This window comes from Trematomus bernacchii, unplaced genomic scaffold (genome assembly GCF_902827165.1).
Source record: "Trematomus bernacchii unplaced genomic scaffold, fTreBer1.1, whole genome shotgun sequence".
Taxonomy (NCBI): domain Eukaryota; kingdom Metazoa; phylum Chordata; class Actinopteri; order Perciformes; family Nototheniidae; genus Trematomus; species Trematomus bernacchii.
Window position 1 is genome coordinate 445,516 of NW_022987646.1, and position 26,161 is coordinate 471,676.

The following is a 26,161-nucleotide window of genomic DNA, read 5'->3' on the forward strand; positions in this document are numbered from 1 at the left end:
TGATTTGACGGTACTACATCCCCCTCACAGCATGGGCTCCATAATATTTTGAATTATAGCTTGATACTAATGAAGATGTCCAAGCCCACAGCCAAACATAATCACCCAGAAAGGGAAATAAAGTAGTCCAAGCAGAGCTATATCAATTTCAATAAGAAGAAGTTATGCTTTGGACTTTTGTTATAACAGTTTATACACATTTGCTCGTGGATTAAAGTACACTCCGCAGTAATACCAAATTGTGTCCAGGGCATCTTCAAAATGGAAATTATATAAGCAGTGAATATCAATGAGGAATCCTCTCCTAGATAAACACGATGCAGCTTAGTGTACCTGTATATCTCAACATCTCTTTGCAAATATTTTGAAAGCAACAAAGTTAAATGTTCCCCTGAGAGGATACTTGATCCGAGTTATGCTAATTATCTAAACCAGGGCTCTCCAACACGTCGATCGCGAGCTACCGGTAGCTCGCGGGCAGCTTTTCAGTAGCTCGCCGCTCGATTATCGATTATAGCGTAGTAAGGTTGCTTATTGATTTTTCGGCCGCGGCTGGACAATAACGTTTTTTTATTTTAGATTTTTTTCTGTCACACGAATATCAAATGGTCGGTGACGCAGAGATCAAGGAACAGACGTGACAGCAGCACAGCGACAACACACACGGAGCAGTCTGCTTTCTCCACCAGCACGAGTCCAGAACTAACAGCAGAATGACCCGCTCTGAATCAGGCCCTGTCGCTGCGCCTCGGAGACACACAGGGAGGGATTTGTGTTTTTTGAAAAACACTCGTTATCGTCATGTCAGGTTTTTGGTGGATTTAATCAAGTCTTGGATTGCAGAGTATGAATGTCCTCTTGCTATTTTCAGTTGATAAATACTTGTGTAAAGTTTGTGAAGGCAGGAGGAAAGCTTCCGCGATCACCGTCTCCTCTCCGTTCCTCCAAACCCCGCCCCCTCCCTGAAAATAATGAGTGACAGGCTGATAGTGACCCGATAGAAACTTTATTATTCACTTAATCACTGATTGAGATATGATGAAGCTAACTTAATCTCATACATTCATGGGATTTATGTAACAGTAAGACAGAGAATGTAAGTGTGCACCCACATGCACTATTTTTGTTTTTATAATGCTATTGTAAATACTCCTGCTGTTTTCAGACTCAAGTCATGTGTGTCTTTTTTTTAACAGAAGACCGTTGCTAGAAGCTGCAGCTAGACTGCAGAAGTATTAGTTTTTTGTTTTTGAGGATGGAACCATTTTCACACACAGATATAGGGAGGCCAGACCTATACAATTGATTTATTATGGTTTATAATTTAATGTCAAGACGAAGAAGAAGAAGAAAAAGATGGCTGAACAACTGTTCAGTGTCAATCCTGTGGAGATCTCCAAAATAATGTTCAGCTTAAGTCTCAGCAAAACTCACAACATTTCTGGAGCCTTGTAGACCCAGAAAACTATAGAACATTCACCAAGCAGCACTGAAAATGTCTGCTTTATTTGGTTCTGTTCTACATACCTTTGTGAAGCAGCTTTTTCTGACATGAATGAAATCTAAATACAGAACAAGACCGACTGATGAACATTTAAATGACTCTATTAAGTGAACCTAAGTGGGTCCAGCATACACCTCTATGGTGGACTGTATGCAGTGCCATTAATCTCACTAACAAAAGAGTGAAATGCTTGTAAGGTGGTGATTAAGGACACTTATGTGAATGTTCAGTGATGTACTTATTATGTGGGCCATAATAATATGTGAGAAATCTTCGTTTTCTTGGACCTTATTTTTGATAAGCTTTAGGTATTGCAATTTCACACGTGTACAAAAGTATAGCTTAATTCAACTGATGAGGGCTATGTGAATAAATGTAAGCGATGTGATGCAAGTAGCTCTTGGCCACTTTCATTTTTTGAAAGTAGCTCTCAGATGAAGAAAGGTTGGAGACCCCTGATCTAAACTAATCTAACACACAGATAAAATAATACCATGCTCCAAAGCTCCAGTGAGTGATGTTGTTGGGGAAATACTGATGTCATGTGAATAATTTGAAATATTAAGCAGCAAATAGGACAAGTAATTAAGGCAATGCAAAGAAAAGCATTCAAAACAAGCATCTTCGGAGGTAATGACTTGAGGAAATCAATTAAACCCAAGAAAGAATACAAAAAAAACATTGAACGTCTTTTGGGGAAAATGCTTCTCGAGCTGTAAAATTGAAAAACCTTAAAATTGACAACATGACAAGGTTGAAAACACAAACAAATTGGTTGCTGAAAGAGTCCAGAGAGCAGACGGAAAGTTTGATTAAAATGAATTGGTGTTGAGAGCGTCTGTATGACTATCACTGAAGCAGAAAGCACAACATGCTACTTAATTGCATGATTCTGATGGGTGTCATTTGTCTAATTATTAATTAAATATAAGTTCAACTCTGCATAATCATTTTACAGACATGTAGCTTGATAGTAATTCAATATTTAATGATAGAGAAAGTCACAAACTCAACTGTTTTCTTTATAAGATAGCACATCTTTTGAATGAACCCTCATGTTATGTTTTGGGCTCTCTTTAACCACTCCAAAGAATAATTTTAAAGCTTTAAAATTGTTATACACTCTTAATAATTCATTACTTAATTTTCATTCAGTGCTGCATTACCTTCTGAGCCAAAGCAGACTAAAGTAGGTAAACCCATAACAGTCACACTTGTGGTCCTTACCTGTGAGTTGGGTGCTTGTGATTGGTGCAGATGGCTGTCTGGTAGTCGTGGCTGACACACACCTTGTGGCGGGGGCAGCGCACCTTCAGACAGGGGTCCTTGGTGGCATCTGGACCTACGGGGAGGGATCAGGGACAAACTTAATCTCTGAGCTGCTCAATACGTTTGGTGGAAACATGCACAGCAAGTGAGTCAGCACAATGTAGTTCTGCAAATGAGAGTTGATGCAGCAAAACATCAAGCTGTTTGTTGTTTGTTGGCAGGTGGCAGATTATTACGGTCCACTAACTGAAGCAAGAAGACAGTAAACGTTGAGTTTTCCGCGGTGTGAGCTGCTTAATGAGGACTGAGCGGTGACCCCATCTTCTTCCAAATCAATCTTTGCAGTGACATTATTACTGTGGCAGCCAGGCACAGCTGTCCAGAATGAGAAAAGAACAAAGCAGCAGATCATTTCCCACTTGGCTAACAGCACAAACCCACTTCCCTTTGACAGACAGAAAAAAATAGCAGGAGGTGTCGGAGGTGGAGAAGACACATTGACAGAAAAATAAACGTAAGCTTTATCCTCAGCAAAAAAAGAAAAAACACAACAATGTGTGTTTAATGAAACGACTACGCATTGTATGTGGAGGAAGGTGCTGAGGACGGATGTGAGAAAGGAGACAAACGTGGAGGAGGAAGCTGTTTGTGTTGGTCATTCAGGGACGGATTAGTGAAGGACAGGAGGGAGGGCTCGTGGGAGGTGTGTCTCAAGATAAATTACGAGTCAATTATGAGCCATCAGCAGGGGCGGACTGGCCATCGGGACGTTCGGGACGAATCCCGATGGGCCGGTACTGAACCCCCCGTCGACAATTTCCTCGCGGTATTTACTTGCGGCACCGAGGTGGGCCGCTCGGATAACACACTAGCACCCATTGACAATTTACTTGCGGTACCGAGGTGGGCCGGCGGTACCGAAGTGGGCCGGTCGAGAGTCCCGGGCTGATTTGTAGTCCCAGTCCGCCCCTGGCCATCAGTATTCATTAAATGTTAAACATGGGCCTAGAAACCATTCTGAGCTAAGTATTGTGGAGTTCCAAATCGTATTCTACAGAAAACATTCAGAATAATGATGTAAAAATGAACTTTCCCTGCAATATCGTGATGCATTTCCCGATTTCAATACCAGTCATAATAACCCAATTAGATATTTAGTTTACAAATCCTTCAACTTAATGTATAAATACATGGAGCTGATGTATTTGGTACGTGGCTCATATACTGTAGGCTGAGATAGGAGTCCAGATGGGAAAAGAAGATGCAGAAATAGTCAGAAATATAAATGCTGACGTCAACTTTTGGGTATAGGAGGGGGAAAAGGGAGGGAAACTAGTGGGTGGGTATAGACCCAGCTTGGTCAGCCAGTGGTGGGGCCCCCAGTGTCACCTGTGGGGCTCTTGGTTGCTGTGTGTTGAGAAATACTGGAAGGAGCAGAGGCTGTGCTGGCTGTGGATTGGGATGAAAAGGATGTGGGGATTTTGTGAAGCCTGTGGAAACAGGGATGAAAAGAATGATAAGCTGTGCCTGCTCCACAGAGAGAGCCGACACAGGGGGAAATACGACCTGGCTCTGAAGGGGCGGAGGTTCTGTGATTTCATATATGACCATTGAGGTGTGGAAGAGGGGATAAAGCATGTGTTTGTTGTTGCTTGAGTAAAGTGTTGGTGAGAGGCAACAATCCCATTCCTAGAGTTCCGATTGTGGATATCAGGAGGGCTTTGCGTTGAGGAAGGCTCGTCCTCTGCACTCTGTTAGATTGCTGGGACCTGTAAGGGGGTCAGTGGGTAAGGAGAGGGATGAAGACAGATCTTGGGACTCTATCTAAGGCAACGCAACTTCTCTGCAATAGTAGACCGAAGAAGTGTGATCATATTTATTTGTTACATTATGGACATTATAGATTTTATTTTTGTACTCCTGGAGGTAATTGCTGCACTTTGTTCCTTGTTCAAAGTATGTACAGTATGCTGCGTGTATTTGTTGTCTTGTGTTGTGATGTTTTTTTGTTTGTTTTGATGGCACCCTTGGGGGGGAGAAGCATTTATTTATCTCATTGTACCTGTAATAATGACATTAAACGATTCTATTCTATTCTATATTGGAGTTGCACAGATTTAGTTTGGGGAGTTTGGGATCCATGGTGAGTTCATTTGAAAGACACATTAATCAAACTTTTTATATTGATGCAATTAAGCGCGAAACATGGTATGTGATTATGATAAACTAAGAGAAAGTGACGAGGAAGAGTTAAAGAGGTCTAAGAAGGCTTGACAGATGATTGGAGGCGAGGTTCAATTTTCAACTTCATTATTCAAATGAAGTGAGAGAAGGGCCAACATCAGGCACTTAGACAAAATGGATTTGAAATGAGACCAAATGTCTCATTCACCATGGTGGAAAAACTAAATTCAGTAAGTTAATTAACACAGTGCAGAGTACAGATCAAAGCCTTGCCTTGTACAAGTCTACGAACACCATTAAACGGGACTGGCCTTGTCTCCATTAGGGGCCTAATGGGTTGTGTTTGAGCCACAGCTGGTGTCTGCTGCGAACCTCAACTCGTTTCTGACCTGATCACCCACACTGCGCTGCAGACGACATGCTGGGTTTTCAGCGTTAAATCAGCCAGAGAGTCAAACACTATGTCGGTTTTCTTGTTTCCCCTCACAGTTACTCTGTAATATCAACAACCATCTATAAGAATGGATGAACACCTACACATACCAGATCTTAACATACATAACTCTGAACATATCTGGAGGTGTCTCAGGATATGGAAGAGCTTTCTTTATCTTTGGGAATGAACACACACGATAAAGATGGTAAAGTGACGTGTAGATAGTCTCATGAGTGCACACATCCATCATAAATGAGCAACACACCTGTTTCCTTACAATCTGTGAAACACATACACAGATACAAAAAACGCATCACAAGCCTGCATGCTCCTCTCATATCCCCCAAGAATGCAGAACCATGATATTTAACCTTCCTCTTGATAGCTGTCGGCTCTGTGTTTCTATTGCCTGCTTATTTGGGAATGTCTTCACCTCCATCTATCAGCGCTGCAGGAAACCCATCTTACTTCACTTTGCTGGAAAATGACTTTATCTCCGCGCGGAAATGAGAGATGAAGAAAGAGAGGAGAGTAGGAATCGGGGAAAAGGAGGCTCGTATCCGGTTAACAGGATTGGAGGGCAATTTAGGATTAGTGAGTGACCTTAACTCAGAGACAAATTGGAAATCGGACACAAACTAAAGAGCAACAAAAACAATTATATTAAAGTATTATGATACTGTACTGATATTTTCAGACTTTGTTCTTTACTTTCTCCGTCTTTAAATATAGAAGATATTAAGTGTTCTCCATAATGTTGTTTCCATAGCAACAACAACTTCCTGTCAACTCGCCTTCAAAATAATATATTATATCCTTTTCAGTTTCACAGAACACAAATTGGGTTATTTACATAATATGTTTACATGATTTTGTTGTGCAATAAAACTTTAAAAAAAATTCGGCTCTGATCGTAGCAACATCGGGCCATTCGTGAGGGCATCTTAAGCCATCGTATGACCGCCGGTGGAGTTTCTCAGGCTCTGGCAGCAACTTCGTGAGCGGTGGCAAAATCTTTGGCATGCCAAAAAATTGCCAAAGGACCTTGCGAAGGTTCATATTCGTGTTGAATTTGTGTGTCAATGTTGCCCTTCGTAAGGCCATCGTGAGGGCATCTTGTTATCATTGGTGCCATCGGGCATTCGCCCCGATCAGAGTGAGGGCGAATGCCCGATGGCACCGATGATAACACGAAGATCACGCGATTTGACAAGATGCCCTCACGAGTGCCTTACGAAGTTGCCGCTCACGAAGTTGCTGCCGGAGCCTGAGAAACTCCACCGGCGGTCATACGATGGCTTAAGATGCCGTCACGAATGGCCCGATGTCGTTACGATCAGAGCCGAATTTGAACATTTCCTTTATCGTGTGTCCATCGGGTGTCAATTTCGGGACAGTGTGTAAAAAAAAAAAAGCGAATCGAACGAAATATGATTTAAATATTAATGGCATCTATAGGAGGAGAGAAGAAAATAGGAAGAGAAGAAGAAAAAAGCAATAAGGAGAAGAAAGAAGAGAGGGGAAAGAATAGCGAAAAGAAGAGAAATAGAGGAGAAACGAGAAGAGCAAAAATGACGGGAGGAACATAAAGAGGAGAAAAGAGTGAAGGGTAGAAGAGAGTTTTATCCATCTATTTAAAGCTCCAGTGAGCAGCGTTGGTGGTTAAACCAGCCGATCAATTGTAATGCAGGAGCACTGCAGCACACTCTTTCATTTTCCTCAATACGGGTCTCTCATGTCCTTTCATTCCCCTCTCTTCTTTCTAATCTTAAGTATGACTTTATTCTTATCCCTAAATGTGTGTGTGTGTGAATAAGTCAACAACTTTACTTGCCTTACTGCATATCTGCGTTTTCTAAAGAGCCAAGTAAAACTAATTTTCACACTCAAAACCACAGTTTTTACCTTGAAAATAGGATTGATCTATGTAAATGAACAAGGTTGTCTGCGGCTGATAAGAAGTCGCCTAAAGTACAAGTATAAATGATTTGTGTGCGTGTGCGTGAAGTATAATGATTCTTCATCAGATCCTGCTTAATGGAGAAGCTGTGAAGACGCAGTGATTTACAATTGGATGAAAAGAAACTGGGAGGAGCAAGTCGTGTTTGTTTCCTATAATCTTACAGCTACGGTGTGTGAGCAAGAGCAACAGTTCTGAACACATACACCACTACCAATTATGTGCAGCCATTGTCCTTGGCTGTCTGTAAGGTCGACTGTTAACCCTGAGTGCTGGGTTACCCGTCTGTGGAGGTCAGACAGATCCAAGCTGAGACTGAGTGTGGCGAGGGCACAAGACAACAGCAGATCATTAACAAATGGAAGGAAATATCCTCAAGTTGGAAAATGTACACTTCTCTACGTCTGACATAACAGTTTGGTGCTGGTAGTCGTTTTTTATTTCCATTTATAGCAAATTGCTATTCAATGGAAAATATTTTTGAATGAAGCTCTCAAAGAACCTGAGCAGCAATGAGGATTTAACTTGGAGAACCTGAACTTCAAATTGTATTTAGCACTACTCACACCACACAACGCACTTATAGAAAACGCTTTAACAAGAATAAAAGTGATGGACTGTGATGGATTCACACGTTGGCTGAATATTAGATCCAAGTGCCTCCATTAGATTGATAACTGATGAGAGTAGAGACCCACAGAGGTAAAACATGAATGAGGCAGCTGATGCCAAACAGCTAATAGAAGTTACTTGAGTGCTCTGCCTGTGCTCGGTTTAAATTAACCATACATTTAAATTAATATATATCTAAATACATTTATGTTAAAGTAAAATGATCCTACAGTATACATTCTATGTACACACAATAACACTAGAAAGGTAATGTTGTAACACGTTTTCTTTAGGACTGATGTACAATGCAGACATGTGAGAATTTTACAATCAGACTAGTTAAAATCTGTTGACATTGACACTTCATGGCAGTTTCACTGCTGTGTTGCAGCATGGTTTGAAAGCGCTGCTGCAAACCCAGCAGAATCTCAGCTACCATCTGGTCAGATCTGCTTTTATACACTGGGGGGAAAATCAATATACGGCATGGTTGGTAGCGCATGCTCAGCAAGCAGCAAGTACATAAAAGAAAATATATTCCTAGCTGAAATCAAAAGGCTGTGTTGCTTCTTGGTGAAAAAAGACTCTGATAAAAAGATTAATCTGGCTGAACATGAAAATCAAGGCCATTTTCATCCAGTTTATGGGAAAGAATTGCCTGGTCTATAAGCAATCTGTAAGCTCTCTTTGTACATGTAGAGGGATTTGTGAATGTATATGTTTGAAGAAATATCTTACAAGTCACCACCTCAACATTATACTTACAACATGTCTCAGCAATCATATCTTTATCTGTGCATGTAGATGTCAGTGTTACAATTAACCCATCATTCTGCCTTCTGCCAATTCCACAGTTACACTACTTGTATACATATTGTGTCCATTTCCCTAACTGTGGATGGAGTAGCTTCATGTATTGACTTCCTCTCTTGCTCTAAGTCCACAGATAACAGCCTGCATGGAGCCACAGAGGAAACACAGCCAGTCAGAGGAGAGCTAGAAACAAACTGTCAGCATAAGAAACCCATTCATATTACGCTTAATGCTTCTCTAGAAATAACATATTTAATACAAAATAATCAAAACCTGTTTCATTTCTGATGCAGCAGTGATTGAATTCGGGCCGATGTCAAGCTTTCAAACACTGGACATTTGATTTTGGCATTACAACAATTCTCCATTGCAGATTAACTGATGCCCACACTTGAAAGGCCAGTCTCACAAAACACATTTTTTGTTTTTTAACACATATGTTGAGTTGCAGGTCCAACAATATTGTCTTTGACTACTGAGGAAAGTTGTAGTGAAGACTGAAAGTTGTATCACATTAAATCAGACGGCTTGTTTTCTTAACAACCTTTATTTAAATGGATAATCTTAGTGGGAAACTGCCAAGGATTTCAATGTGCAATTGAACACACAAGTTCATGTTTTAGATCCATGCCTTGACAGGGGGCATGTAGAATTAGTCTCTGATTAATGATACATGTAATATGGTGTCAGTGTCGCTGCCACATAAAACTGTTGTTCGTTAAGGCAAGCTGCACATATTGTTTATAGCATGCAAAAAAAAGACGTCCTTATAATTCTTCTCATTTCCTGGATGATCCAACACTTATCATAACTCTTAGCCATTCAACTGCTGCAAAACGTCCAAGATGATTCCTGGCAGAGAAGCCCATTATACTTGAAGCTGTATCATTTCATTATAATTAAGGTTGGCAGTGAATTTCCCCTCTCATTCACGTTGTCTCTTTCAGAATGGTTCTCTCCTTCTTTTACGTTTAATGTGCCATAAGAAACGGTAAAAAACGTGGTTCTAGAAGAGAAGGGTAAGATAAAATACTTCCTCTGTCCTCTAATACTGGACGGAGGCCAGGGTGGAGTGCAGTGATTGGATAATAAAGATAGTCTGAGTCCAAAAGATGAGGCCAACAAGCCCTGTCACAGAGAAGAGGGTGACCTCAAATTAATTGGACATGGGTCAATGGGGCGCTTTCGTAATCTGTGTGTAAGGGTGGGTGGGTGGGTGTGCTCCTTTATCGACACCGTGCTCCAGTGCTCTCCATTGTCTGCTCTCCCTAGCCACTGTTACTAATAGCAAGTAAACAAGTTTGAAATGAAATAAACAGGATTTTCAGCAACCATTCCCAGAGGACAGATTCCTGACAGTTATTAGAAAAATGAGTATCACTTTCAGGCTTTGATAAACTAATTAAAAAGGGTTTGCTTGTCTTTCACCTGGGGGGCTACAGAGAACAGAAACAAGAGACAGAGAGAGAGAAAACACAAAGACAAACAGATCAGGAGGATATAAACCTTATCTCTCCGATTGCGAACGCTCCTCAGGGTCTGACTGTTTGGCCTATGAGAGGCACCGGAGCGATGGATGACAGCGAGGAATGATGGAGGGATGAGAGCAGAGAGAGGGCCTCAGGGAGGAGAAGTGATAGAGCGGACTCACTATCCATAAAATTAATTATTGAAAACACGAGAAAATGATATTATTGTGGATGTAACTGGAATAGAGAAGATAAACAGGCTGTGTCAGTGTGAATGTCAGAGAAGGATCCGCAGTGGCTTACGGGAGAAAAATATCTTGAGAGGGAGGAAGGCTATCGACTATCACTTACACACTGAACATTCTTCACTGCCACTACACACAAGAACACACTCACACGCTTCTCTGAAAAGCCCTGAAAGAGGATGCTGTGTGAAGTTGTTGCAAATAATTTTAAAGGGAACAGTATAAAAGCAAATAATCAAACATTCTTTGAAGAGAGCTTCAAAGCAAAAGAGCAAAGATGCTTTTGAGGACGACGTGCACCCACAAGAGGACATTCATCTCAGGTGAACGTTGCTAATTGTCACCGTTTTAATAAAGCTGTACATACACTGCTTGTAGTGTGTATGATTCTAGTCATCTTCTTGGAGAACTGAGAGAGCAGAAGTGAAATAGAATATGCATGAATATGGTTTTGTTGGAAGTAACACACAATGAGTTAAACACTCAGTGAAACACACACTGTTGCTGATGTACAGACAACTCTCTCTAACTGTGTCCACCAACACAAATAAAGGACATTCAGCCAAAGCAAGCAGCAAGCTCCTCATAACAGCCAGAGAAACCCAGCTGTAAGGTCTTCATCGGGGCAAGAGCAGATCAAATATGGTGCATCAGGAAAATGTCAAATTAATTCAAGCCTTCTGTGGTAACGTTCATCATATTTCATCAAACTAATGCTAGTTCTTTTGGCACAGTATCGAGTGAATGGTTTGAATTCACTGGGTCTTTTAAGATTGTATTTTAGACGTGTACAAGCAGTCTCTTTTCTTTTGATTTCTGAAACACTTTTCCTAGACTCTCAGCTGATCATGTGTTGCTGCCAGACAAGGATGTTGTGTCAGTTTGACCTTTAGTCCATTTCTAGTGAGGTATTACTGAAAGACTTACAGCCTGATTCTTTGTCTCATTGACACCTTTTGATGTTGCAGTCCTTTCTTTTATACTAACTGTCACACACGCACGCACGCACGCACGCACGCACGCACGCACGCACGCACGCAGGCACGCACGCACGCACGCACGCACGCACGTACGCACGCACACACACACACACACACACACACACAAACACACACACACACACACACACACACACACACACACACGTGGATGACAGTTCTGGCCTCCCGCCTCACCTTCAGTGTCAGGGGTAATTAAATGTTTTTGCACTGTCCTAGACTGAGGCATTCATTCATCTGAGGCTGAAGGGTGTGAGGGTTTGTATGTGTGTGTGTGTGTGTGTGTGTGTATGTGTGTGTTTAACTTTACTCTTCCTCCATCTACTCTTATCTCCTGTTATTATGCACTCACATTTACAGTTGTATTAATTTGAATATGACTATTTTTGATGTAAAAGCTAAACAAGCAGCCATACCTGTTACAGTATGACATACAAAATCTCCGTGTCCATTAGATCACCTTTTTACCAAAAGCTCTCGGTAGTGACAAGTGGGAAAATGACCAGACCCTATTCACTTCATACACTTCATGGAGGCGTGTGGTACAGTGGCTTAGTGCATTGGTGTTCGGATCAGGTGGTCACAGGTTCAAACCCCACTGCATGTCGTTGTGTCCCTGGGCAAGACACTTCACCCCAAATTGCTTCTGTGGGGATTGTCCTCAGTATTGAGTATGTAAGTCGCTTTGGATAAAAGCATCTAACAAGTGACATGTCATGTAATGTAAATATACTTTAAAAAAAACTTTCTCAATCTCCTCTTTCTTTGGTTGTTTTCTAAAAAAGAGTTTAAACACATTATGCCCCCAGCAACACGACTGCACCACACTGACTCACACCACACCAAAAAGTAGAATTTAGTATAATGGAAAGTTAAATGTAATTCAAAATCTCACATTATGATCCATATAAAAGGAAATATAATCACACATAAGGGGTCACCACAAGAGACTCAATTACATTTAGTTGAGCTGCCGACAATTTTGGCTCTCACTGCCTGACATGTTTTACTTTTTCGCAACAAAGGCACTCTGAATTCAAAGAATTTCCTTTTATTTAAATATTTGAATACCAGAATTGCTTTCTACTACAGAGAAGCATTCCCTCAAATTGAAAGAGAAGTAGCTTCACAGTGTTTTAACCTTCACCACAAACGCAACAACTGTGTGAACTGACTGAAATACATGCAAATGTAAAACGCTTTTCTGCAACTCACAGCAGCACAATAGGGCTGTGATTATTTTTGTGGATTTATCTCGGCTTTGATACTGTGGATTACAGTATGTTACCATGCAGCTTATCTCCCATTGAATTACATCAAAACATGTGTAATTGGTTTTGTAATTACCTATCAAACAAAACACAATGTCTGCATTGCTCGCAATTCAATTTGCATTTGATTTACCAATTTGTTCCCCATTCAGTTTTTCATTTCCTATCTCATCAAAAGATTTCAGCTGTAGCCCTGAGCCTTGTTCTGGCTTACACCAGGTTCAAGCCATGTCTAAAAGTCCACACGAATGACCAATTATCAACATTAATCATGCATTAAAATATTTATTCAGATGATCATCATGATTTTATGACTCTGAATTTTCAAGTAACCAAACTCAGTGCCAAAATAACTAAATAAATGCCATGCTGTAGATATAAAAGCGGCGCTCTCAACTTTTGAATTTAAAAACATAAAGGACAGCATCAATACTGACCAAAAGTCAAATGTATTATCTGTTTCTGGTTACTGAGAATAAGCTATTTCTTAGTGTACGACGTCACACTTGGTAAGCTCAAGCTACAGACAGGATTTCAGCCCACGTTAGCTTGTTAAATTCAGCTGCAAACACAAACACCAGAGCTGACAATGCATGTGTCAGGAGAGGGAAATATGTCCTCCAGTACATCACTGCCCACTTAAGTCTGAAATTACAAATCTCACGTAAGCCTGCACTAACAGACCATGATGTTAGTACTGCAGCTAACCCTTGAAATAGCTCCATGTTAGTGACGGGGCTAGCTTTGATCATCCTGTGTGCATTAGTCATGGCTCTATCTGGTTCAGATGACGAGCTGTGAGCCCGGCTTATCTCTCTGCTCCATACTGACATCTCTGCACACAACCTGAGACTGGGTGGTGAACTAATTGTGCTAAACCCTGCTGTATTACACCCACTGTTTTATGGGATATGCAGATGAAACAGCAGTGTAGAATAGTTTAAACTCAGTGTAAAGTAAAGCTTCAGTCTGGAACATCAATGGGTGTATTTTTTCATCGTTAAACCTGGTAATCCTTAATTATCTGACCGTGTTTCTCATTAGTACAGGACAAATACTTCAGCAAGGAGATATATATATAGCTTAATAAAACATATAGTTTATTAAATCAGATAAGTAGAATCAGCTGTAACAACAAGCACATGATGGTGGCTGCATGTTGGCTGAAGATGTTTCTTCTTAAAAAAAAAACTCCCCACCCAGACGATGTTAAAGGTCATGTTGCCTGAACTCACCGTCCTGTACTGTCGTCTTGGCTGAACTCGAGTGAGCTTTAGGGTCCTCATATCTGCCAGGTTCAGCCTCTCGTTCTAAGGGAAATAAATTAAATAAAAAACACAACAACGATTAGAATAGTTAATACATGCTTAAAGTAGAATTTCAACATGTTTTAACTTCTATTGTGAGATTTGTTCACATTATTATTATCTGCATAGAAGAGAACATTAATTGCACTGTTGTGTCATCAAAGAAGCTGGAGACAGTGGTTAGCTTAGTTTATTAAGAATAACATATTAAAAAACTCTTCTTACCACAGGTCTTAAGCTCAAAATGTAAATCCCTTCAAATAAATCTGTAGACTAACATGTGAAACTACGATACTTTGTTTCTGCTGGTTTCCTGGAACAAAAAGGCTTGTCTGTTACTTGGCGTGAAATATTTAAAACCCCCCTAAACTAGATCTGTTTTTTGTACAGAGTAAATGTAAACAATTAGGTTTTTTTATTTAGGGAGAGAGACAGGCTGTTTAACCCTTCTTATTGTCTTATGCTAAGCTAATCGCCTCCTCTATCCCACTCTGCACTTAATGCACGGACATGTTTTGGTGAATTTCTTCTCATTTAACTCAGGTATATTGATTTATTGCTTTTAATCTCCTGTAAAATATTCTGAAATCCAAAGCCAGACTCTGCAGCGTTGCAAAGTGACACTCACATTACTTTCCTCGTCTGAGAGGTATAATCATCGCAGCATCATTACCGAGCGCAAAAAAACAAGCAGACTCAGCCAAGGGAGATCAAAGTAATGCAACTATCCATCTCGATACAAAAACACTAATCCATCCTCCCTCTTACAAACACAGTACAACATCCCATATGGAGGCAGGCCAGCAGTTGCAGAGCCTCGGGGGGGGCAGAGGAACCAAACACTGAGGGAGTTTGTCATGTCTGTTTGTAGGCTGTGACATTAACACCCCGAGATGATTAACTCACAAACTAATCCGTCTCCTGCATTTATCAGCGAGCAGGCTTATGAGCAAGGACTGAATGTGGACTTTAATGATGGAACAAGTAAGGAGACGTGTTTGTGTGTGGAGGTAAACATTTGATTTTGTCAATACACCATCTACTGTAATCATTACTCTTCCACTCTTTCCTCTCGATGCTCTTTGCCAAACCTCTCTCCTCATTATTGGATGAGTTTCTTATCTCCGAGTTATCCTCTGTGCAGGAAATCTCTCCCAAGCACTCTCTGTAGGCCTCACGTCTGTATATCTTTGTGTTTCCTCCCTGGAGACTCTCTGATGCCTCCGTCACTCTCACAAGCTGGCATTAAGCCTGAGGGCTTGTGCTATGAACGCTAGCATCACCTCTTTGCTAACATCCTCTGAAGTTTATTTATCTTCATTTACGATCGTCATAGGAGACTCTATTGTCTACGGGGCACTAAGGGCAGAATCTAAACACACATAAAAACACACACATTCAGTCTTCCCACTATGTGATGTACTGCGGTGTGTATCTCTCCTTGAAAACAGCCTGTTCAGCAGCGTTCACACCCTGCACTCCATTGATTCACAGCTTCATTTCGCTTTGGGTCTGCTGTTGATTTTGGCTCTGCCTTTCTAAACTGTAAGTGCAGGGCAGTATGAATTCTCTACTCACTGTAACCCCTATCTGCAGGGGTGTAGTGCTTTTTTTACAAGTGCAGGAGCGCACCTATGACTCGCACATGCAGGCACGCGCACGGTTGTGGCACGACCACCAAAACAGAAACATATGGACATAGGTTGCTACATTAAACGTGTGCAAATGTATTTAGAATCCTATCCATGTGACCCTTTTTTTTAGTGGGTGGTGGAGCTACCGATTTTGTTTTAAGTGTTGAAGTGATGCATCAATCTGGTGCACTTTGAGAGCAAAATGAGGGACTAGATCTATAGATCATCTCTCAACACCACCCTCGTGAAACAGAACTGTAAACAGATTTACTTTTTCTTTATGCATATTTTACAAATCACTCTCCTTTTAAACTGTATTTTTGTTTTACTGTCCTACTGTATGAATTGGAATTATTTCATACCTGTTATTCTCTATAACTATAATGATCATATAAAGGTGTGCCTTGGAAATACTTGTTTACATAAATGATGACCAAACCATTTGAGACCCACTGAGATAACTTAATCTAAAGTTAACTATCTAAAGCCTCAGAGAACTTTTACTGCTGTATCCTAATCTTTTCGATGGCTTTATTGTATGATCATACGACAGATGAACAGACCGCCACTGGGCTTACAACTAAAGACACAGCTATGCAAAAAACGCAGCATGTGTACAGCTCATGGTACAGCTCCTTATGTGTACTGCAATTTTTGAAGTGCCGGAGCGGCGTTCCGGTGCGTTCCGGTGTGTTCCGGCAGCACTACACCCCTGCCTATCTGCCAACATTTACTCTTTCTTAAACGTAATTTTTCTCAGCCACTGGTTTCTCAGTGCCTCTTCTTTCATACCATTTCTTCCTTTCCATCTTTAGAAATGTAACTGCATTGCTGATATGATTGGTGTAATCTGTTCATTAAATTAACAACACACTCAGTGTGACTGTATTTCCTTCCGCTGCGTCTCAGCAGGCTCCAGGTATCATTGATTATCACCAGTGTGTGTGTGTGACTGGTTAATTTACAGCATAAGCCTGAAATCACTGTAGCATGTACGTGTGCGTTTCAGCTGATAGTCCCATTTATGTGTTAAGACTCAACATTGCGAGCGCTCACCCCTCTGAAAGAGCGAGATAAGACCCGAGCCGAGAGTCATGGATATAGAGTCACTTTTTATGATGTGGCCAACAAGCCATTAAAATCAGAGCGGTAAACAATGTTTAAAGAACGCCCTGAGAGCGCGCTACAAACCCATAGCACATTACACTGAAATTAGATATTTGTTCTTGCTCCAGCACACACTCCATTTCATACACAGACCCGAGGTGCTTACTGTTGTTTGTTGCCCTATCCGTCTCCTTTCTTATCAGTTTCCCTCTTTCTAATTCTTTTCGCTCCTCCAGGCGCAGATCAAAGATGCTTATATGAGAATGTATTAAGAAGCGGTGACAGACTTTGGGGAGATTAAAGAAGGACCGATGAGGGGCAGGAGCAGAGAGACAGCATATCTTCACACAGATAGAGGCTTAGTGAGTTGCAGAAATGGCTGATGAAATATATAACAACGACGAACACTCTGCTGGGAAAACACAATGTCACGTCTAATCAGGCTGATTGGCAATTTGGAAGCTCCAGATTTCCGAGGCTTTGTTTGTGGCGGTGGCAGCTGAGCCAGAGAGCATCACAAACGGCTACTGTGTCTGCTGCCAACAAGGTTCCCATGGCAACCACTTATTCACAATGTAATCTAATTAGGCAAATGGACAGGAGTAGTTAACACCTGAACATTGTGAACCTAACTTGTATTGTCTTCTCCCTGTCTTTGTCTGTTTTGTGTTTTCTAAGCATTGGTTGCCAGTCTGAGTCTCCAGTGCTCCTCTGGACTGGATGTGATAATGCACTGTCTGCCATTTGTAATCCCCCCCGTTGACTCCCCTCTCTGGGTAATGTATTGAAATCACAGTCACAAATGTGTCGGGCATGCCCATACACAAGACACGAGAATGTAATAGCTGGAATACTGATGCTAACTAATCCTGCTGACAGTATGCCTACTTTCTCATGCCGAGGAATCTTCTTTCCCTTCTTGTCTCTCTTAAAGGCCTTTTCATTACAACTCTACAACCATTACACATGGGGCGAGCAGAAATAATGCAGATGCAAAAACGAGTGATCAATTTAATCCAGAGCTTGGCTCTAGCGAGAACACATGGTTGTAGCATGGTGCAGCGTTAGGGTGTTGACATGTTGAGAAGCAGTCAGTTTTAATTGCATTAATGATCAGTTAAAGAAGTACTATTTTTATATTTTAAAATATATTTCATTGACATAAACTGGGGCTTTACATCACAGCAGACTCCAACTTGTGTGTGCGTATCATTGTTTGACAGCAAGTGTTTTTGCCTTGTTGTTGTGCGTAAGTAAAAGTAAATGTCAGGACATGCCTGATATTTTCTCTCACTCCAGATTGCAGTAGTCAGTCACTGGTGGGCGGAGAGCAAAATCAACAACCGTATGAGTGTGTGTGTGTGTGTTTGTGTTTGTGCGCTCAAATTCCTTTGCCTGCTTATACAAACATCGCACAATAAAGGACTTAGTCATGGAAACACATTTTTAAAAGATCTTAAAAAGGGTTTGTTGGATTTTATTTTAATATGGACAATAAGTAACGACAATGCTGAGCTTAACCTAACCCCTTGCAGGGAAATTTTAATAGGAACGTTTCAGTATATGTAATCATGAGAACTGTTTTTGAGCTGTAGTGGTGTAGTCGGTTGATCTTGGAATATATTAAAGCTCATGAACCTTCGTATTATTTTTATAAAGAAAGGTTGAATAATGGATTGCGTACTGTAGAGTTACAAAAGCTAATGGAACAAAGACTTATGTTGAGGCTTCGACTCTCTGTAATAACAATGACTTTCTTTTGACTTGTCACTCATTGGTCCGGGCTCTGCTCTGGGTGGTGAGGTGGAGCACCATGAGCATGCAGATCTGATCTGAGAGCAGCAGATGTCTCTCACCACGGGGCGATCAGGGCTCTCTGGGACACGGGCCAGAGTCACCCACACACACACCTACACCTCCTTACACTCAGCATGGAGCACAGCATGTGCAGATGCCTAACAGGTTAACCATCCAGGACTGGCAGATAGACAGGTCAATGAGCAGTCGCCATGGAAACAAGTCCATGTTCCAATATACACGACGGATAAATATACATTTGTATTTGCACAGCTCTGCTTCTGTATGTTGAAATAAGATACCTATACAGTATAGCCTCACAATTCATTAATATGTCTTTCAATTTATATTTGAACATTTTGAAAAGCAGGATTAACTTCAAAATGCAAAAGTTTCCTCATCATTACTTTATCCAGCCACATGCAAAGTTTACTTGGAATATTACTTTTTAATTAATTATTTATTTCACACACAACACTTCCCATCTCACCCACAGAGATCTGACTCGCTGGGAACTGGAGTGATGGCAACAATAGAAACTGTCAGCTCTACTTCTGAATAGCAGCATGTACTCTGAATATGCAGAAAAGACTCCTACTGAGTTGCTGTGACATGGTCAAATTGGAATTGTTGATGGACTAAGTATATAAGTGGAACTGAAATGGACAGCATATTTCTACAAAATATTTCTTGAACGCAAAAGAAGCTGATAAAATAGAAGATATGAGACTGACATTACACAAAAGAAATGTGATAATAATAATCAAACTTCGTGAAATATTAATCAAATATGTATAAAACGACTAACAACTAATCCTCACAGGCTTTCTGTGTTTGTTTGTGTGTGTGTGTATGTGTGTGTGTTTCACTGTGGGATGTTGATTCACAGTCACCCATTGTTCATCATTATGTAATTTTCATCTGATGAACTCAATACTTCAGAAACAATAGAAAACTCTGGAGAAACATCTAACAGAGACACAGGCGCGCCACGTGGAGGAGGGGGAGAGAGAGAGCTGTGTGACTGCAGTGAGGACAGAAAGCTGGGTTGCAGGCTACATTGTATTGAGGGAAGCTGCACTTTATATAAGAGTCTCTCAGTTTAATAAATTACCTGACAGCCGAAACTGACAGAAAACTTCTCCTCCACATGGTGCTAAATTCCTGACTTTATTTTGCGTGTCAGCGTTTCTTGTGCTAGATATGTACTCCCATGTTAATTCCACACTATGTTGTGCATTTATAAATTAAGGCATAGTTAAGAAAGCCCTTAATCTGCGTCTGTCTTTGCACTTTCTATCTATGGATGTATTTGCATAATACATTTTTATTATGTGATAAAAAAGGCTTTTCTGTGTGAAAGTCTTGTCCATGTGGACATTGCTTACTGTTTTTGGTCTTTCAACTTGACTGGCTTCCTTGCCTTTTATCTTGGTAGGTGATACATTACTATTCCAGCCATAAAAAAGCTGCTTTGTTGGTATTTCAAATACACTCACAGTACAATATAACCTGCAACATACAAAGCCAGTAGTATAGTTCATGTTGAGCTAAAACCTAAGAACTGACAGAATAAAAAGGCCAAATTACAGCATTTTCCAATCTAAGAACAAACAGGCTCATCCCAAGGTAATTATCAAACCTAGTGTTGAATGCAAATTACAGAACTTCCACAGGATTAAAATAGACATAACAAAGTACATTATTCTGCAATATTAGCATCGAGTATGGAAATAGTGTCAAATATGGCTCTAATATTAAAGTCTTAGCAAAAGCCTTCATAGCAAAAACAGTCTGGGAAAATTAAACTAGCTACAATCAAAAAGAAAGAAAACAATTATTTGAAATCCTTGCTGTCACCAAACAGCTATAGAGAAAAACAGAGACACAGAAACCAGGACTACATGCAGATTAAGTTTACAGCACAATCCTGTCATCTTGATATTATCAGTGTATTGATGATCCGGAACTAAATGCGGGTTCAATTTTAAGAGGAAACGCCGCCAACTACAGACTGGAGCTGATTCTGCAGTTTTCTCAAATTCTGTAGGATTAGCATGGATTAAAATGCATGTTTACCGCGACTCCACAATAAGATACAAATCAACTGCTGGACCTCCTTAAGCCATGAGACGTCTGGAAAACAGATTTACCGCTGGTGGATTGCATCGCTTGCTGTTCAGTATCAATATCACCAACAAGTAATTTGTGATCCCACTGATTTCATTCATTAGATTCCACAGAGGGAAGCATTAATCGCCGAGCGATTAATCAGGAGTCGGGATTCTCCCGCATCAACCTTCCTGCTGCTGATTAGTCTCCAAGGGCGACCAGTGACTCATTAGTCAAACTGAGATCAGCAGGTGGTGACTGATAGCGCGATCATTTCTGCTTTATTGATCCACAAGCCAGTGCTGCGGCCACTTTTTTCACTTCAATATTATTCTTGTAATTTCACCAAACACATGAATTTCATGGGATTATATCACTCAGTTTCCAGGACGACTGAACACAAGTCTGCATTGTATCTTTGATTAGTAAACAGACTCAGGCATTTTTCCCATATAATGCCCAATGGTGGAATATAAGTACATGTACTAACTACAGCACCTAGGTACGCATTTTAAGTACTTATTTATTTATATGGGTATTTTTATTTTATGCTCCTTTATATTTGCTACTCCACTACATCTCAGAGGGAAATTACTTTGAAAAAAAGAATTCAGCTAATAAATTGATGATGTATTATTATACAGTATAGGTTAAAATACCTAGCAGTATAAGAATAAGTTAATATGAGCTCCACCTTTATCAGCTATTTCTGAAATGTGCCTTTCTGCATTATAAAAACTTTCAAATGTTGTACTTTTGTAAATGTACTTAACAGAGACTTTGATTGCAGGACTTTAACTACACTGTGGTATGAGTACTTTTTTGTTAAGTTCAAGTTCTGAATACTTCTTCCGCCCTGGTTCATGCCACACATCGGATGACTCATGTTCAGAAGCCTGTGAAGCTGACACTTGCTGCAGTCAAAAGGTGAAGCTGACACTCAGGAGTGTGATGCCTGTGATGCCAGCTGGGTGAGAACGAGAAACACTTTAGGCAATTCAGACACATGAAAACAGCAAAAGTTCCCAGAGCAGAACAGTCTGATTGATTCCTGTTATTCATCTGCAGTCTTATTGTTTTACTGTCCGTTACTCCCAGGTGTGCTGTTTGTGTGGGACTAACTGCGCCAACAGCACAGCGACGAGCAGCTCCACAGCAGGGGAGCAGTCACATTGCAGCAGAAGAATCATGTGAAAATGTCGAGCAAAATGTTGTTATGCACTCCCATAAAGAGTCTAAGTGGCTAAAAGCTTTATGATTCAACAACATGAAACTTCTCCCTAGAGAGAGGTGTGCAGGGGCCACCTTCTGAAGAGCACAAAGTCACCTCACTATGTCCTGTGGAAATGTGGCAGTGACTCACATGCATGGAGAGTACTTTGTGAAGTGTAAAAGTTAAAAGGTATTTTAGGAAAGGAAAGTGCTTTAAGGTTAAATTCAGAACAATGTTTACAAACCTAATACATGTTGATGTATTTAGTGGTTTGGTGGTACTGTGAGCTTCTAAAAACTGGACTTTACTTTCTCCTGCTAATGTATCCTTCGTTGTACTCACCAAAGTAATCACTGAAATCTCTTTAAATAAAAGGGCGACGGGCAACAAACATGAGCAGTTGAGCAACAAAGTTTGAAAACAAACCCCAGGTCTGTTCAATGTTATCAAAATGTATTACACCTGCCCCGTAGATTGAGATGTAGAACTGTTTTCTGATCTGCAGGTCTGTAGCATTTGTCTGTTCTTTGCAAAGCAGCTACCTGAATGTTAACAAGTTGATCCATTTGTTTCTTATGGCAATGGCTGACCACCTAAAAATAACTACGACCTTCACAAGGCTTTGTCACCTGAATGTGGTTTTGGAGTTCTCTCTGAAAAGACTGATGCTGTCCTTCTTCCAGTGAAGACTTATTCAACTTATTTTATAGAAACACATAACATGAAGGTGACCCACTGGATTTGACCCAGTTAGTCACACGGGCAGTTTGAAGCTTTAAAAGCGACATTATGGGTTCACCTATATTCAGTTAAATACCAAAAATTAATTGGTGCAGACAGCCAGCTTGTTTACGACCTGTATGAGTGTTGTTCTCCCACTTGGTCCTATTTTTAGCAATGATGCCAGGTTCCCTGATCTGAACAATTGGAGTGTTAGTATATTTTACAGGGTAGAATTGTTATTCTTCACAAAACTATTCCGCGTACTTCATGCATTAATGAGTGCAACGCTGTTAATCTTTTTCACCTCGTCTTCGTGTGGGGCCATCTGAAACAGCTATAAAGAAATTGTATTAGTTCTCTGCTTGCCTCACCTGACCTTTACTTTGGTGAGTACAATGTCATCTATAACTGCATACACACAGACATTGATGAGAAATAAAAAACATTGTGAAGAGTGACCTCTTGACTGTGAGCGTTCTTTCCCTCTGGTTATTCTTACTGAATTTATTTGAAACTATCAATGTTTTATCTCTGGCCTAAATAAAATTAATATTTGTAAAGTAATGAGAATATTTGAGAGACATAATAAAGTTGGGTTAGAGGGTTGGCCTTAGTGGAACACACTGCCGAACGTCCACAGTGTGTCATCCGTAGCTCTCCAGTAACATTTTATTTCTGTTAGTCCATTTTAACATCTTAATCAGGCCTCAGTGCATGTGCAAAAACTTGATTTTGGCACATAACATCTGATGTATTGAGTCCCTTGTTAAAAGGACGCTCTGTTTACTTTTTGTCTTTAGTTCTCTCTCAGAAACTGTAACTTGTGACGCGCTGAGGCGAGGCTGTTCTCATTAGGCTCAGTATCCACGCGGAGCTGGCCCAGATAAACCTGCTCAGCAAGTCTTTCCCTGAAGAGTTACAGTTACTGTGCTAGATATGCAAAACCCAGCCAACACAGAACAGAACAAACTCTGTGGAAGAAAGATTTAAAGTCTGTTGTGCTGTTCAGAGAGCTGCAGCCCAATCAACCCCCCTAACTGTGTGTGTGTGTGTGTGTGTGTGTGTGTGTGTGTGTGTGTGTGTGTGTGTGTGTGTGTGAGTGTGTGTGTCTGTGTGAATGCATGCATGTGATACATTAAGAGTGAGAGTGAGAGTAAGCGAGTGTTTGCAATAATTGAGTTTAGTCAAGAGTTACTTGGGGTCTAAGAGCATTACACACTTGAGTGTGATTGATAAAGTGGATTTGGCGTTGTAGCCATAGTAAGTCCATAAGCAGTGTGCTACTGGGAGCAGTAGCAGCATTGGAGCTTGGAAAAGGGACACACCAACACACAGACACATGCACAAATTCCCACACACACACACACACACACACACACACACACACACACACACACACACACACACACACACACACACACACACACACACACACACACACAATGTTGTTAAGGACTGAAAGACGCTAAGAAATTAATGGTTTTTATCTCTGTAAATACATTCTGAAATGTATGTTCATGTGTATTTAGTAGATTAGCTTTCTGTTATTAATGGTTTTCTTTTCACCCAATGAGATACAATTTTACCATTGATTTATATACTATTTTGATATTCACTATATATAATTTAATAACAAAGATTTCCTTCAGTTAAGTTTAACCTGAGTAAATGGGCCTGATATGTTTGGCAAATTTCACAAAATAGTATCTCATACGTGTTGTTGCTTTTAAAGGCTGCTACAATTATATTGAAAGCATCAGAAAATGTGAACGAGCAGTCTTTTAAGACCTTGGAGGAAATGACTTCATTAGCCTCTTTGTGTGAGATGGATTTTTCTTGCTAAAGGAAAAATTACCCTCTTGACTGAGGATAAGTGCTTTACAGGGAGTGCCTGCTGACACGCTGACGCACCTACCATTTTGTTATAACACTATAATTATCTCACAACCTTTTCTGTTTTCCCTTTATGTTATTTAGCAAAATATGTCAAACCTCTCATTTATTTTGGCGTTGTTGATGTGTAGATTGTCTTCAAACTCTAACAATAGGCAATTTGTCCGATCCCATAAAACGTGATGTCTGACCAAGAATAGAAACTCAGTTTAGTCAGTGTTGAGGTTTGATGTTCAACTCAGTCGGTGTGCATACATATAAACATCAGGAATACACAGAAAGAGCAGGACTCACCTTGATCCAGAGACTTGGCAGGAGCCCAGCTTTTGAAGTAGTCATCCTGAGTGGAAACACAACACAAGAAACTGGGTTATGAAAAAATAACTAGATTTGGAGAATATCACTAAATTATTTTGCAGACCAGAGAGAGAACAGCCCAAATACTAAACCAAACTACTGAGAGATCCTGTCCTCATTCTACTCGCCTTTTGTTCTCTACTATTTGTGTTTTGTGAAGATGAATGATTGCAGTAGAGAAGAAAAAGACAGGGAGAGGTAGAAGCTTGTTTGGACGTTTGAAAATAGGACAAACATATACAGAGAGACCTGCAGGAGACACACTGGGTGGTGAAGAACATTACATGCTCTGGTGAATAAAGGGTTTAACTAGGACAAAACATTTAAAGGTCCCATGTCATGCTTTTCCGGTTATTACCCGTCCCCTTGTGTGTTATGAAGGTTTTTATGCATGTAAACGGTCTACAGAGTCAAAAACCCTCAAAGTACACCCTGTAGCGAGTAAAACTCTAACACAGAAAATACCTCTCCAAGCGCCTCGTTGGAGATTTCTAATTTTCCATTGTTTTCTTCCTGTATCGCTACGTAGGGATACCCAGTAGCCACGCCCAGAGCTATGGCCGCACCCTCTGCCAGCCTTTCACGAAACAAAGCTTCCCAAACCTTTCAGCGATTCATGCCGGATATGTACAGCGTAGGGCACTGAAGGACGATGCTGTTCCTACTTTGTTTGGACCAGGGGGAGATTCGGGTACACAACCTGTAAGTATTCATTGTTGTTTGTGTATTTATGATGTTTAAAACAAACAAGGTATCTACCACGACTGTTTAAATGGGTAAACGTTTTTCGGACTACTACGTTGGGATCGCGGAGAAATGCTCTCCGCAGACCCATGCTCACAGCGTTATAAACCTTTTTCTTACTCAATATCAAGCCACACTTATTGTTTTTACTTCGGCTGTGAGTGTTTGTGTGTGCTCAGGATGAGTTTTGCTTGTTCTCCTGTATCGCCAAGACGCCGACACGGAAATCCTGTCTGCTCCTTGCAGCAGCTCACACAGCTGCGAGGAGCTGCCAGCAGCAACGAGCCTCTCAGCTTCCCGACCAATCAGAGCATACTGGGCTCACAGGGAGGGGGGGCAGGAGCTCCAACAAGCCGTTTAGGACAGAGAGTGAATACTGGTGAATACACATACTTTACAGAGATGCTGTATGAGAAACCAATGTGAGTTTGGAAAATTGCACAGTATAAATCTATTCTAGTATACCTCAACAATGGAATTATGATCAGTAGAAATGGCCATGCCATGGGACCT

At 40.7% G+C, this 26,161-nt stretch overlaps 1 protein-coding gene across 4 annotated transcripts in view; it reads right to left on the reverse strand.

Moving 5' to 3' along the window:
* spock1 (SPARC (osteonectin), cwcv and kazal like domains proteoglycan 1) overlaps positions 1 to 26,161 on the reverse strand; it is a 97,155-nt gene that overhangs the window by 22,744 nt on the left and 48,250 nt on the right. For all 4 annotated transcript variants that reach the window (XM_034133894.1, XM_034133891.1, XM_034133893.1 and 1 more), the window contains 3 exons: positions 24,842 to 24,887; positions 13,997 to 14,071; positions 2,732 to 2,846 (listed from right to left, as the gene is read on the reverse strand). In XM_034133894.1, the coding sequence (XP_033989785.1) occupies positions 2,732 to 2,846; positions 13,997 to 14,071; positions 24,842 to 24,887 (236 nt within the window). The remainder of the gene's footprint in view (positions 1 to 2,731; positions 2,847 to 13,996; positions 14,072 to 24,841; positions 24,888 to 26,161) is intronic.